General features: G+C 46.0%; 1 protein-coding gene across 1 annotated transcript in view; it reads left to right on the top strand.

Annotated features, from left to right (window-relative positions):
* The first annotated feature begins 797 nt into the window (after positions 1-797).
* LOC132390337 (NACHT, LRR and PYD domains-containing protein 3-like) overlaps positions 798-16,252 on the top strand; it is a 47,057-nt gene continuing 31,602 nt past the window's right edge. The window contains exons 1-4 of the mRNA XM_059962946.1: positions 798-871; positions 5,783-5,891; positions 11,708-11,795; positions 15,915-16,007. Coding sequence (XP_059818929.1) covers positions 798-871; positions 5,783-5,891; positions 11,708-11,795; positions 15,915-16,007 — 364 coding nt within the window. The remainder of the gene's footprint in view (positions 872-5,782; positions 5,892-11,707; positions 11,796-15,914; positions 16,008-16,252) is intronic.

The following is a 16,252-nucleotide window of genomic DNA, read 5'->3' as shown; positions in this document are numbered from 1 at the left end:
AAGGGAAAATATCCGCAACCCTCCAGTCAGTTAATATCTGCGCATTAAAAATAATCAAAAACTGCTCTTGCAGGAAATTTAAAGTAGATAAGAGAGAATGTTGGAAACATTCAGCAGATCTGCAGCAACTCGAACAGTCCCAGTTCTGGAACTGGGTCTCCCGGCATTTCTCCTTTCCCAGATGTAGTCTGGTGTGCTGAGTTCCCAGCATTTTCTATTTTATAATTTTACATTGTGTTTCTGATACCCTGAGGGAACCATCGCAGCAAACTGTGCAGGGCATGACCCCACACAACAAGAAGTCAGTGATCAAAGACAGATACTGGAGCCAAGTTGAAGTGTATCCGTATGCTCTCACTATCTACAGCCTGGTAAACCAGCCTGAGCAACAGCGCAGGCAGAAGATTCTTAATTTACCGTCCCATCTTAGTTTGTGAATCGAAAATGGCAAATCTCCGGCAACAAATTGTCTGTGTGTCGCTTATAATATAAATGGAGTCTCTCAGAATGCAGAACTGGCAGTATACGGGCTTCAATCCAGGTTGTCAATTTTACAGCTGGGACTGGAATTTCTTTTGTCTGCAGCGAGGCTGAAGTCTCGGGTCGTTAGACATGGGTTATGGAGACATCGCTATTCGCTCCACCCAGCGGGACATCACACCTGTCGAGTTTTCTGGAGATTTTTGAGGCGGTCACTGTGGAGATAGATGAAGTAGGACAGTGATTTTGCCTAAACGGACTTCAGCAAAGCGTCAAACAAGATCCTCCATGGCAGCTCATCTGGAAGGTGCGGTCACATGAGGTGGATTCACACCGGGATCGAGGACAGGCAGCAGAGGGTGATTTTGCGAATGGAGGCCAATGACGAGAGGTATGTGCCTGACTTTGTCGAGACCTCGGTAACTCATTGTTCATACTATTGTTATTTATATGAATATACAATGCACGGTTAGCAAGTTTGATGCCAAATTCGAGACTCCGGTTGATATTGCAACATGTTACAATGAATTTCAAAGGGATCCTGTCCAGTTATGAAGATGGGCTGTGGAATGGCAAATGGTTTCATATTGGACAAATGAGAGATGGTGCATTTTGGACAGTCAAACAAGGCTGGGACTGATATAGTGAATGGGCGGGGACAGAATGTTGTTTAACAATGCGACCAGAGAGTCCAAGTGTACAGTTCACTGCAGGTTAACGGGCAAGAATAGAGGGTCGAATGGTAGTCTTTACTTATTCTGGCCTTATTCATTCAGGGCATTGTGTTCTGGATTATGGACATAATATTCTAGTTAAGTAAATTACTGGTGACGCTACATTCAGTATTATGTACAATTTTGTTCACGCTATCGTAGTACTGACATTATCAAGCTCACAGAGCACAGAAGAGTTTGATGACGATGCTGCCTGATCTAGAGGGCCGAGTTTCGGGGAGAGGTTAACCATATAACCATATAACTATCACAGCACGGAAACAGGCCTCCTAACATGTTAGTGGAGCTGAATCTTTATTCCATGGAGCACAGGGGATTGAGCGTGACGTTGTAGGAGTTTATAAAATGAAGAGTGAGTATAGATTATGTGGTTGGTCGTGATACTTCCACCAGGTTTCAAGATTCAGGATTCTTTAACATAAACAATAACACACACCACACACACACACACACACACACACACACACACACACACACACACACACACACACACACACACACACACACACACACACACACACCATATGATAGCTTAATACATTGATTGTATGTCCAAGAAATAAAGCTAAGCAGAGGAGTGTCTGGACATGCCGCGACTGAAAAGAAATGTTAATCTAGTGCTGATGGGAGTTCTATAGGGTGGGTTAGAGGGTGGAAGCGTTGATCAGTCTGTTTGCTTGCGGAAATTAAATATTTTTTGAGTTTGCTGTTCCTGGTGTGAATGCCACGTAGCCTCTTCCCTGATGGGAGTGGAACAAATAGTTCATGGACAGGGTCGGCGGGAGCCTTCATGGTGTTATGTTGTTACTGGCCATTTTCTGGCACCAGAGTGTATATAATATGTGTGTGTGTGTGTGTGTGTGTGTGTGTGTGTGTGTGTGTGTGTGTGTGTGTGTGTGTGTGTGTGTGTGTGTGTGTGTGTGTGTGTGTGTGTGTAGGAGTATGCCCAGGAGTTTAAAACTGCTTGCAGTTTCCAGAGCTATGCTGCTGATGTAAAGATATGTGAGTGGTGCAAGTTCTCCTGATATGGATAACCATCTCCTTTGTCTCGTTGACGTTGAAGAAGAGGCCAGTCCGTAGTAATTTGCTTCTGAAGGTGTAGATTTGAAGACACATGAGTGAATTGTTGACGATGGCCATGAAGTCATCAGTGATCTGGTGTCCACACTGCCCGAATATTTGGCCTGGGATGATTTCTGGCCCGACAGCCTCACAGGGATTGAATCTCTGCAGAGTCCTCTCATCTGCTGCTGTTACAATGTGTGACTGCTCTCCTCGGAGAGGATAGCTTTCGTGACTTGCTCGAGTTGCGGGCCTCGAAACATCCGCCAGGGATGGGGACGTGACTGATGTAGTCAGCGCTATTTTTCCAAACGTAGTCTGCAAAGCCATTGATGTCCAGTCAAAAATACCAAGGATTGTTCCCCAGGGTTGGGGAGTCTAAAGCCAAAGGTCGCAGATACAATGGAGCAGAGAGACCAGAGACACCGCAGAGGTACCTGTTCAGTGTTTGCATCGTTGTTCATCTACCTCGGGATCCGCATTCTCATCGTGTTTGGAAATTCCCACTTACTTTCAGCTGTCTGTGACAACTGGAAATGAAAGAAATACTCAAGTTGTTGGACACCTGAATTCAAATCAGAAAATGTTTGAAGCCATTCCGACGCAGCGAGTTGGAGCTGAAGCATTAACTTTGTTTCTCTCTCCACAGATATTCTTTACCTGTTGAGTGTTTCTTGTACTTGCAGCGTTTTTTTAGAACATTACGTTGGAATGAATTATGTCTCCTGGAAAATGGAATTGTGTAGGACACACAATGTAATTCATTCTCTTACAGAAACAGGGATTTTAGCCAATCTTGTCTCTGCCATTCTCTTCTTAGACCCATCCACGTGCACCCAGACCATAGCCCTCAATACCTACTTTATCCGTGTGCCCATAGAAAATTCTCTTAAATTTTGCAATTGAAACTGATTCTGCATTCTTGCCAGCCGCTGTGTGACGTACTTCCTCCTTAGATTCCCATTAAATATTTCACTTTTTGCCCTAAACACATAACCTCACCCAACCTGTGTGGCAAAAGCTTACATGAATTCACCCTATTTATACCCTCATAGTTTGCAGACCTCTAGCCCCGGTATCCTTTGTATACATTTGGCAGGGGTTCGCAGTCTGGGGTCCACGGACACCACGGTTAATGGTAGGGGTCTGTGACATAAAAAAAGTTTGGGAACCTCCGCTAGAATCACAATCTCTTCTGCTGCACGGAATCAATTTCTAACTTGTTCAATGTAGCCCTGTTACTCGGCTCCTTAAACGCCAGCAACATCCGTGTCTTCCAGGGCTCCTGCAGTCTCTACATTAGCCTGCCAAGAGCTATTTAGTGTAAGCTGGTCCATCTCTGACACATCGGTGCCCTTTCCTGATCTCTTCATCTCTAGAGCCAGGTTGTCAAACAACATCTTTTATAAACTTACTGATTTCCATGATAATCTCGACCATACCTCTTCCCAGCCTATCGCCTGTAACATGCTCTACCCTTTTCTCAGTTTCATTGCTTCTGCTGCATCTGTTTCCAGGATGTTGCTGTCCTCCCTCGGGTATTGATATTCTCCTCACTCACATTTACCGTACTCAGTGATCACTCCATCTTCCTACCACCCGTAATAGTGATAGAGTTCCACATGTCCTTACCTACCACCCCTTCCGCCTCTGCAACTTCCACCATCTCCAAAGAGATCTTCCAACTAAACATATTTTATCTTCCTCGATCACCCCACCCTCTTCTTTCAACAGGGATCACTCTCTCCATAATTCCCTTGTTAATTTATCCCTCCTCACTAATCTCTCTCCAGCCACATATTCCTGCAAGTGGCCTAAGTTCTACACTTACTCTACCCTCATCTCCATTCAGACACAAAACATTCCTTCCAGCTGAGGCAACACTTCACCTGCGAATCTGCTGGTGTCATCTATTTTGTCGAGTGCCCCCGATGCGGCCTCGTTTACATGGGTGAGACCAGCCATAAATTAGGAGACCATTTTGTCGAGCATCTCTGTATCATCTGCCACAAGGGAGACTTTGCAGTGGCCTAACATTTTATTTCTGATTCCCATTCCGACGTCTCGATCAATGGCCTCCTCTTGTACCAAGAAGAAACCGCCGTCAGGGTGGAGGAAGAACACTTTATATTCCATCTGGGTACCCTCCAATCTGATTGTATGAATATTGAATTCTCCTTCCAGTAAACAAACCCCCCCCCACCCATTCTGAACTTTCATTTCTCCCTGGGTCCCCTCATTCCCTTTCTCCTATTGACAACGTTCTGATTCTTTCCTCTCCAGCCCTTGAACAGACCATCACTTGACTTCACCTATCACCTTCCACATCCCCTCTTTATCCCCACTCTCCCCCCGACCTTTGTATTCAGATCACTTCCCCCTCTTCCTCAGGAATGAAAAAGGCTCGTGGTCCAAAACGTTTTTCCATAGTCACTGCCTGCTGTGCTGAATTCCTCCAGAATTTTGTGTGTGCTGCTCTGGATTTCCAGCATTTGCAAGCTTTCTCGTGTTTAAGTGTGGCAATTACCGTAACAATTATTTGGGGTTTGTTGAGATTGTACCTGGAATATGGTGTAAAATCCCGCTCCCCATACTAACACGGGTTATACAGACCAAAGAAACTGCCGGAGGAACTCAATGGGTCGGGCAGCATCTGTGGAGGGAAATGGACCGTCAGCATTTCGGGCCGAGGCCCTCCCTCCGAACTGGGAGTGGGCGGGAAATAGTCAGAGAAAAGAGGTGAAGGGTGGGGATGGGGCAAGAGCTGGAGAGTGAGAGGGGGATCCAGGTGAGGGGGGAGGTGGAAATAGCGACGGGGAGGGTGGTGAGTGGTTGGGGCAACATGGGGCTGCAGAAATGGAATTTAATTTCACGGAGGATTATAAGAAGGTAGAGAGTGTCTGTTTTAGAGATTCACCAGACTGATTCCTGGAGGACGATGAAGATCAGTGATCGTCTTCACATAAAACACAGGCCGGCAGATGTGTGGAGACTGAAGGGATCGAGGAAATCAGGATAAGGCGGTGGGTGAGATGGGAGAGCAGCCGCCATCTTGTTGATGGTTAGAGGGGCTGAATGGCCACCTCCTCCTGTTTCTCACTTGATGTTTCAGTGTTCCTGTCCAGTGAGGCTCCGGGGGAATGTGAATAGAAATTAGTGTTTATAAACGTAGACGTGATTTCAATGAAACCTGCACAATTCTTCTTCGGCTGGGAATTCAGTGTCGGACCGGGATGAGAATTGATCCAGTAACTCTGAGAACCGGTTGGTGGAGCGATGGATACGGGGAAGATGCAGAGAATAAAAGTGTAGCTGGGATAAATAAGAAATAATATGTAAAATGCGTTTCGTAGTTCGGGCAGTGTGTGAGGGGCGAGGAGCAGAGTCACTGGTTCAGGTGGGAAACCCTCCACCCGTCACGTGATCCAGGTTCTCGCTCCCATTCCAAACGCAGATCTGCAGCATTTGAGGTTTTCGCTTCCGAGGCCCCGCCCCCGCTCTCACAGTCTCCGGATGGGCGATGGTTTTCATTCCGTTCTCTGTAAAACCGGGTCGTCGGCTGGGAGCCGGAGGACCGATCGCTGTCAGCGGGAACAATTGATCAAGTTCTCATCGGTGAGTATTGATAACCGATCAATAGGGATGAACGCGACCGACATTTTGCCATCGGTGAGTACTGAAGCCGATCCCGGAGGGAGGGGGGCACCTGATGATGGGCAGGGAGTCCCGTTAACATCCTCGAACCGGTGGTCTCGTCCCGCTTCCTGGACACAACCTGTCGTGGTCGGTCTGGGTTACGGGACCTTCACACCGAACCGCCCGAGATGACCCGCCGCTCCGCCCCTGGTGTTCTGGTCCCAGGAGCGGGATGAGGTGGTGATGCCGGGACTGAACCCATCCATTAAGATGTACCTGGGGAAATTTACCTCCATCACCTTGCCCGGGATCGGATCCAAACTTCACCTGGATCGACAACTGGGGTCAATAATTGTTTTACATATTTCCAGCACACTGGAAGCGGCCGTTCGGCCCGTTGTGTTCTTGCAGACAGAGAGGGTTAAAAAGAGTAATCGAACCCGCGGGACACTGCACCACGTATATGAGAAGTTCCATCTTTCCCCTTTCAGACTGGACAGTGAGATCCAGATCGCTCATGTCCTCTCGGGGGACTGGGAAGTTTATTTCCATCTTCTTTCCATTGATACGACTTGTCGAAATGCTGACCGTGTTTCCCGATACCTGGCCCCATTAATGCGAGAATTAATTGTTCATTTATCTGGGTTTCCCGGAAATGTGTAATTTCCAAAGGAGAAACCCAGGCTGTCTAACATCCCCAAACGATTGAAATAAGGAATCTTTATTTTGTACAGAGGTAGAATGAAAATCGTGTCTCCGCTATTCTCTACACAGATCAATACATTGCAGCAGTACATTGAGGTAAAACAAATCTTTCTGGTTACAGAGAAAGTGCAGTGCAGGTAGATATGTGGTGCAAGGTCACATCGATTTAGACTGTGAGGTCAGGAGTCCACTCATCACGCTGTTCGCTTCTAACAGCAGAATGGACACCGTCCTTGAGCCCGGTGACATGTTTCTCTTCTATTTTATCTTCGCACCGATGGAGCATGAGAAGTGAGAATGTTCAGGGTTGTGGGGATCTTTCATTATGTTGTTTGCTTTACCGAGTCAGTGAGAAGTGTAGACAGACTCCATGAAGGGGAGGTTGGTTTCTATGATGTGCTCAGCTGTGTCCACAGTTCTCCGCTATTTCATTCAGTTAAAGGAAGAGCAGTAGCCGGATGAAGATGTGAAGTATCGGGATGGGATACTTTCTGTGGTTTCATTGATAAAGTGTGGAGAGTAGAAAAGGGCATATACCAAAATTGTTATTGTTTGTTCTAGTTTTGTTATATAGGAATCTGTTATCTACCAGTGCGTACTATTATTTCAGGGTCTGTGTATTGCGGGAGGAACATCAGAGATCGCCCTTGATCCCATTCTCCGATCTGGCTCCATTTGCTCATCCCCTGCCGATCTGGGTCAACCTCTGTCCAGCCTCTGTCCCACCAACTCAATGATATATATCAACCAACCTCTGTCCAGTCTGTATCCCACCACCTCAATAATATATATCAACCATCTTGTTCATCCTCTGTCCAGCCTATATCCCACCACCTCAATGATATATATCAACCATCCTGTTCAACCTCTGTCCAGTCTGTATCCCACCACCTCAATGATATATATCAATCATCTTGTTCAACCTCTGTCCAGCCTGGATCCCACTACCCCAATGATATACATCAACCATCTTGCTCAGCCTCTGTCCAGTCTGTATCCCACCACCTGAATGATATATATCAACCATCTTGTTCAACCTCTGTCCAGCCTGTACCCCACCATCTCAATGATATATATCAACCATCTTGTTCAACCTCTGTCCAGTCTGCATCCCAGCACCTCAATGATATATATCAACCATCTTGTTCAGCCTCTGCAATCATTGCTGCAACGATATATTTCAACAATCTCTCTTTCATCTTTGTCGTCATTGTGAAGTTTTGTTTTGCATCTTTTCCAGAATTGGTTTTCCGCTAGCTCGAAATACCAGAGGTTTAATTGAACACAGCACGTGGCAGGGTAAACGCAGCCATTTCAAATTTGGATTCACCGTTACAAAATGTCTGCAGTGTTAATCTTTCTCATAATGGAACTCATAGCATCTGATGTTGAGTTTGTTACTTCATTTTTCGGTTCTTTTCGGTGAGCCACTTCCTCTGTTTCCAGGGTAACGGCCCGTCAGAGCTGCAGCAAGTGTTGCTGTTTTTATCGCTCTGTGGTCACCGCCTCTCAGCGTAGAGACAGTGGCCTCAGGAGCAAATGTTACAGAGTGATTGATAGTGGGAGGAAAGGATGTTGTGAGCATTGGCTGTATGGGATGTATTACACCAGGGTAGGAATGAATTCAGAAATAAAATATTGGTTGGGGTGGGATGGTATTTACAGTTTAGGGTTGCAATCAGTTTACTGTCTGTGTATTAAAATGAAGAGGGAGAAAATATCACAATTGCAGGAAATTTAAAGTGAAGAGAAGAAAATACTGGAAACGCTCAGCAGATCGGCACATCTGGGACAGTCTCAGTTCTAGAACTGGGTCTTCCACCATTTGTCCTTTCAGAGATGTAGTCTGATGTACTGAGTTCCCAGCATTTTCTACTTTATAACTTTACATTTCGTTCCTGCTACATTGCAGGAAACATAGTAGCCCGCTGTGCTGGGCAAGATCCCAAACAGCAGGAAGGTTGTGATCAAATGTGCTCGGTTTAGCTTCTGGGGTCAGGCTGAAGTGCATCCGCATCCTCTGCACAGACCGGGGAACCAGCCTGAGCACCAGCCTCGGCAGAAGGTCATTAGGTTCCAATTTCATCTTACTTTGTCAATCGGAAATGGCAGGAACACCACGGTAAATCACCGGCACCAAAGCGTCTTTGTATGGGTGATGATATTGGGCCGGTGACTCTGAGGATATGGAACTGGTAGTATACGGGCTTCAGTCCAGGTTGGTAATTCTGCAGTTGGGATCGGAATTTCCTCAGTCTACGGTGAAGCTGAAATCCCGGGCGGTTGGGCATTGGTTATGGGGAAGTCACCATCTACACCGCCCAATAGGACATCATATCTGGCAAGTATTTTGGAGATTATTTAAGAGTTAACTAGAGAGTTGGGTGAAAGTTGGGCAGTGACGTTGTTCATCTGAACTTTGATAAAGTCTGTAACAAGATCCCGCTTGGCAGCTGATCGGGAAGGTTCGGTCACGTGGGATTCACGGGGAGCTGGCGAGGTGGATTCACACCGGGCTCGAGAACAAGAAGCAGAGGGTGATCACTGAAGATGAATTTAGCGAATGGAGGCCTGTGACAAGTGGGACGTGCGTTTCAGTGTCGAGACCTCGTTAATGTGTTATTCGTGCCATTGATTTGTATATGAATGCACATGGCACGGTATCAAGTTTGATACTAAATTCGGGAGTCTGGTTGATATTGCAACAGGTTACAATAAATTTCAAAGACATCTTGGTTAGTGATGGAGATGGTCTGAGAAATGTCGAATGGTTTTCAACTCGAACAAGAGAGGGTTGGAGCATTTGGACAGTCAGTCCAGGATGGGACTGGTATAGTGAATGGGAGGGCACGGAGAGTTGTGGAACAGATTGAGTAACAAAAAAAAAATTATTAATATGCAACACAGACTACAATGCAGATAGAGAATAATACCTGACTCCTACACAGAACTCAGCTCTGATACAGGGTCCTCCACCTGAAATATATTAACATACTCTCTGTCATGTTGAATAATTCCAGCATTTTTGTTTTATTATGTTAAAGATGTTTGCCAACTTGCTGCTTTGTATGTATGGCGTGTCTACATTGTGTTTAACAAAGGTGCGATGTTACAAGCTGCTAATAGCCGGGTAAACACTCAAGAACACATACAAACAAGGCGGATGAACTCAGCGGGTCGGGCAGCGTCCGTTGAAAGGAACAGTCAACGTTTCGTGGGGGGAGGGTGGGAAGGAGAAGGCTGATAGGTGCCAGGAGAAAAAACAATCAGAGGAAAGGTCAAGGGGTGGGGGAGGGGAAGCAGGGAGCGGATAGGCAGGAAAGGTGAAGAAGGAAAGTAAGGGGAAAGCACTATGGGTAGTAGAAGGCAGAATCATGAGAGAGGTATATGATGTGTATGGGATCCTGTTGAAGGTGGCGGAAGTCGCGGAGGATAATATACTGGATCCGGAGGCTGACGGGTGGTAGGTGAAGACAAGGGGAACACGGTCCCTGTTGTGGTGACGAGAAGATGGGGTGAGGGCCGAAGTGCGGGAAATGGAGGACATGCGTGTGAGGGCATCACCCCACAACTAAGGACATTTTTCCCCCTCTACCCTTCTCTGCTTTTCGCAGGGATCGTTCCCTTCCGTGACTGCCTGGTCCACACGTCCCTCCCCACAGATCTCTCACCGGATACTGATCCCTGCAAGCGTAAGTGCTACACCTGTCCCTACACCTCCTCTCTTACCACCATTCTGGGCCCCAAGCAGTCCTTTCAGGTGAGGCAACACTTCACATGTGTGTCTGTTGGGGTAATCTATTGCGGCCTCCTCTACATCAGGGAGACCCGACGCAGATTGGGGGACCGCTTCGTCAAGCACCTTAGCTCGGTCCGCCACAACAGACAGGATCTCCCGATTGCCGCCCACTTCAACTCTGCTTCACATTCCCATTCGGATATGTCCATACATATGTCCTCTACTGCCATTCGGATATGTCCATACATATGTCCTCTACTGCCATGATGAGGCCAAACACGGGTTGGAGGAGCAACACCTCATATACCGTCTCGGTACTCTCCAGCCCCTTGATATGAACATCGGATTCAGCTCTCTCATGATTCTGCCTCCTTCTACTACCCATAGTAGTAGTAAAGGGTACCCATACCCTTTACATTCCTTCTTCACGTCCTGCCTATCCGCTCCCCCAGCCCTTGATCTTTCCTCTGATTGTTTTTTCACTTGCACCTTCAAACTCCCCTACCCTCTTTATAGGACCTCTGCCCCCTCCTTCCTCAGTCCTGACGAAGGGTCTCGGCCCGAAACGTTGACTGCTCATTTCACCGGATGCTGCCTGACCTGCTGAGTACATCCAGCCTGTTTGTACGTGTTGATTTGGCCACAGCATCTGCAGTGTATTTGTCTTTAAATACTCAATAACATGTTGACCAGAGTTTAGGAGATAATAATGATCATAAAATACTTCCGGAGAAAATGTAGTGGTTCTGGACAAGATGTCACAATGTTATGTGTGACATTGCATTGTTCAGGATGTCAGAGTGATTCTATATAGACTCAAATCATATACTGCTATAGATGTCCATGCAAGAGGATATCAGAATGAAAGAAACGGTGAGAATCAGGTGTGGCTGAGAAATCTGTATAATCCAGTGACGAGAGGAATAGAAGTCTCATCGTCAGCAGAAATGTTTCAGCCCACACTGCTGGAACACTTGTCCATTACTCACCACAGCGCCACCAGTGGTAGGAGGACCAAAGCAGTGGGCGCTGTCTGCTCAGCCTGCTTTGCCTTTACGTTGACACATCACTCCCGGTCCAGGACACAAGATTGGTTTCTAAAAGGGATTTGCCTGCAATATAGAGAGTAGATACCCTGGATAATCCTGCTCCAGTGTACAATGCATGGAGAGATCGGAAATGGACATTGTGTGACTGTGGGTGGATGGCTGCAGGTGGATCCGGCCATGACAAAGCTTCAGTGGATCGGCCCAAGATGTTTGGAAGTGTTTGCCTCCGTTTAGAAACAAAACCGAGTTTTTCAATTAATGTTTGACCCTCCTGTCATTATTTTTTTTTTGTTACCGAGCAGCACAAACTGATCACAGCTGTCCTCAAAATGGGTCAAGGTTCGAGCAGTGGAGGAGCTCCAGTGACGTCAACATCGGGAAAGGACACGGGTATGATGGCGAATTATTTTAATTTATAAACACACTGGTGATTCTATGTCTGGGTTTAATTCAACATTGGCAATTCACAAAATATTTGTGAAAACTGAGCAGAGTGATGAGAGAGAGCGTTAACATCTCTGGGGAAACACACTCACACGTGGAAGGAGTACATTTACCGTCTGCTCCTGCTCCTCTAACAGATTGGTGATGCACGTTAAAATAGCGAGTTACTCCGGAAGACAAGACATTCTCCGGATGATGACAGTTTTGGGCAACACAAAGACAAAATATTGGCTGAACTCAGCAGGTCAGGCAGCATCCATGGAGAGGAATAAACGTATGATGTTTTGGATCAGGACCACGGGGAACAGAAAGTAATGTAACAGTATCTAGAATTTCTGTTACCTCATTTCCAGTCCGATGAAGGACCTTGGCCTGAACCGTTGATTGTTTATTCTCCTCTATAGACGCTGCCTGACCTGCTGAGTACCTGCAGCATTTTGTGAGATATTCCAGAAATTTGCATCGGAAGAGGATTACCAGGCAGGCAGATAGTAGCGCAGAGCAAAGTGGTGGTGATGGGCAGTACCAGGTTGGTGATGGTTACTATATTCCCAGGAATTGGCAGAGTATTTTGCAAACAGAGACGTATATTCCCGGGGACCCGCAAGAGCAGCCTTCAACAGACAGTTGAACTTTACCGGCTAAGGTAACAAATCCCTGAATCATCCACCCCACCCCACAGTCTACAGAGGAGTTACACTCTTCCCATTGGTGCAAAGCGATGTCAGTCACTGGTTGCACCCAATAACAGAGATGGACCAGCCAAGAGGGCATTACCCTCGCTAAGGACATCTCATACTCCCGCCACGAATAAATTTGTCAAAGCGGAACAAATCCCAAAGTAAATGTCCCATTTTTGAATTATTTCAATATCCCTCCGAGGGAAGCTGGGGGTGTTTAAGAAGCTTCTCCTTCGGTCAGTGTCTGATGTATCGCTGAGAGGTATGAGGAGACCACTCGGCCTACTGGATTGCTGCCATCTCCCTGGGGAGGGAGGGAACCCAGCAGGAGGAGGAGGGAGGGTGAATTAACTGAGAGGATAAATATGATGTGAGGGGTTGAGTAGGATGGAGTCTGAGAGGTTGTTTGCCCCGGTGGGGGATCAAGGAGCAGGTTGCGGGAAGGAGCCCATTGACAGCGAAAAAATGAAATGTGGGGCTCGTCTATGGAAACGTCTGAGCCCACAGAGGTGGCAAGCAGAGATATTCACCTCTTCGGTGGGCAAACAGTGGGAGACTGTATGTTCATATTGTTAGTGGCACAGAATTGTATAATTGCTGTTCTGTGTGTTATCTGAATGTACTTGCCTGTGATGCTGCCACAAGTCAATGTTTCTCTGTACCTGTACCTTCCCGTACTTGCTCACTTGGCAACAAATTCAAAAAGGACCTGAGAAATCTCAGTGAGATTTGATTAGTGACGATCATCTTGGCAGCTCGGTAGGTAAAATGTAAAGAAGATATAACATAGAAATCTAAAGCACGTTACAGGCCATTCGTCCCGCAATATTGTGTCAATCGTGTAACCTGCTCTCGAGATTGACTACAATTTCCTTGCAGCATAGACCTTTATTTTTATAAGCACCGTGTACCTGTCTAAGAGTCTTTTATAAGACCGAATTTTATCCACCACTACCACCGTCACTGCCAGTGCATTCCACACACCCCTCCCTTTCTGTGTGAAAAACTTACCCCTGACATACCCCTTGTACCTACTTCCAAGCAGCTTAATATTATGCTCCCTTTTCTTAGCCATTTCAACCCTGGAGGAAAAAGCCTCTGGCTATCGACACAAGCAAAGCCTCTCATCTTAAACACCTCTGTCAGGTCACCTCTCATCCTCCATCGCTTCAAGGAGAAAAGGCCAAGTTTACTCAACCTATTCTCATCAGGCATGCTCCCCAATCCAGGCAACATCCTTGTCAATCTCCTTTGCACTGTCTCGATAGCATCCATATTGTTTCCTGTAGTGTGGTGACCAGAATTGAACACAGTACTCCCAAACAGAGTCTGATCAAGGTCTTAGAACAGATCCCAGTGGAGCGCTGTTAGTCACAATCATCCATGGAGTATACGAACCATCTACAACCTACCCTCACCTTCTGTGGGCAAGCCAATTCTAGATTCACAAAGCAATGTCTCCTTGGATCCCGTACCTCGTTATTTTCTGAATGAGCTTTCCCTGGGGAATCGTAGCTAACCTCTTACTGCAATCCATATACAGTACTTCCACTGCTCTACCTTCATCAGTGTGTTTTGTTACATCCTCAAAGAATTCAATCAGGTTCATAAGGCATGACCTGCCCTTGCAAAGCCATGCTGACTATCCCTAATTAGACCATGTCTCTCCAAATGTTCATAAACCCTGCCTCTCAGGATCTTCTCCAAAACTTGTCCACAACTGAAGTAAGACTAACTGGTCTGTAATTTCCTGAATTATCTCTACGCCATTTCTTGAACAAGAGAGCATCATTTGCAACCTTCCAATCCTCCGGTACTTCTCCCCACCTAATTGTTGATGCAACGATCATCGTCAGAGGCTTAGCAATCTCCTCCCTCGATTCCTACAGTAGCATGGAGTATGTCTCGTTCAGTCCCGGTGACTTATATAACTGAATACGTCGCAAAAGATCCAGCACATGCTCTTTCTTATAGTTCATTCACTCATGTGTTTCAGTCTGCGGTAAGTCATCCCCACAATTGCCAAGGTCCTTTTCACTGGTGAAAACTGAAGCAAAATACTCAGTATCTCCGAATATTTCAATGATCGGCAGGTTGAGAAACATTTGTTGAGAACGTAGCGGTGAAATTTAACCAAGCTAATTTGCCATTGCTAGCGACCCCCCGTGGATTTGTTGTACTTGCATGATGCACCCTCAACTCCAATAATGATTGTTACAAAAGTCGGTGATATGTATTCCATCCTTTATTAGCAATCAGTAAACATACAATCTTGAAGCGATGAAACTGATCTGTACCCAAACATAAATTCATCGTATTTGAGTTAATAGTAACAAAATACATGACATCGGTCAGTCCCCACCTGTGTACTGCATGGAAAAAAAGCAAACTATGTAACTGATTCCCTTTGCATTTATCACACCCCCACTGATGCGACTTGTTACCATAAAAAAGCATCATAAATACACAACGCAGAATACAATGCTGATAGAGAACAGACACATGGCTCCTGCACACACGCTCAGCTCTGATACAGGGTCCTCCACATGAAATATTAACATACTCTCGTCTTGTTGAATAATTCCATCATTCTGTTTTAATTATATTGACAATTTTTCCGAACTGACTGTTTTGGATGTATGGCATGTCAACATTGTGTTTAACAAGGTGTCATATAACTAACTATCTGATAATAGCCAGGTGATATGCTCAAAGAAATCTTAACCAAGTTTTGGTGCTAATAATAGTTTTAAAGTCCTGCCGGAAAAACTATAGTGGTTCAGGACAAGATGTCATGGTGCTATGTGTGAGATTGCATTGTTCAGGTTGTCAGTGTGTTTCTGTATAGACACAAATCATATATTGCCATTGGTGTCAATGCCAGGCGATGTTAACCTGAAAGGAGACGGTGGGAATCAGTTGTGACTGAGAAATCTGTAAAATCCAGTGACAAGAGGAATAGAAGTCTCATCGTCAGCAGAAATGTTTCAGCCCACACTGCTGGAACAGTTGGCCATTACTCACCACAGCGCCACCAGCGGTAGGCGGACCAAAGCAGTGGGCGCTGTCTGCTCAACCTCGCTTGCCATTCCGGAGACTCATCACTCCCGGTCCAGGACATAAGACTGGTTCCTAAAAGGGAATTGCCTGCAATACAGCGAGTAGATACCCTGGAGAATCCTGGCCCAGTGTACAATCCATGTAGAGTGGAGATGGACATTGTGTGACTGTTGGTGGGTGGGTGCAGGTGGATCCGGCCATGTCACGTGTTCAGTGGATGGGCCCAAGATGTTTGGAAGTGCTCACCTCAGTTTAAAAACAAAACAGTGTTTTGCTTTAAACACAATTAATGTTTGACCCTACTGTTATTTGTTTTTTGTTACAGAGCAGCAAAAACTGAAAACTCCTGTCCACAAAATGGATCAAGGTTCGAGCAGTGGAGGAGCTCCAGTGACGTCAACATCAGGAAATGACACGGGTATGTTGGCGAAGTATTTTAATTTATAAATACTCTGCGGATTCTCCGCCTGGGTTTAATTCAATAATGGCAATTCTCCAAATATTTGTGAAAACTGACCAGAGTGATTAGAGAGAGAGTTAACATCTCTGGGGGAAACACAGTCACATGTGGAAGGAGTACAGTTACCATCTGCTCATGCTCCTCTAACAGATTGTGATGCACATTAAAATAGCGAGTTACTCCAGAAGACAAGACATTCTACA

Source organism: Hypanus sabinus, unplaced genomic scaffold, assembly GCF_030144855.1.
Source record: "Hypanus sabinus isolate sHypSab1 unplaced genomic scaffold, sHypSab1.hap1 scaffold_863, whole genome shotgun sequence".
Classification (NCBI taxonomy): domain Eukaryota; kingdom Metazoa; phylum Chordata; class Chondrichthyes; order Myliobatiformes; family Dasyatidae; genus Hypanus; species Hypanus sabinus.
The sequence above is the reverse complement of the archived record's forward strand: the minus strand, read 5'-3'. Positions and strand labels throughout refer to the sequence as shown.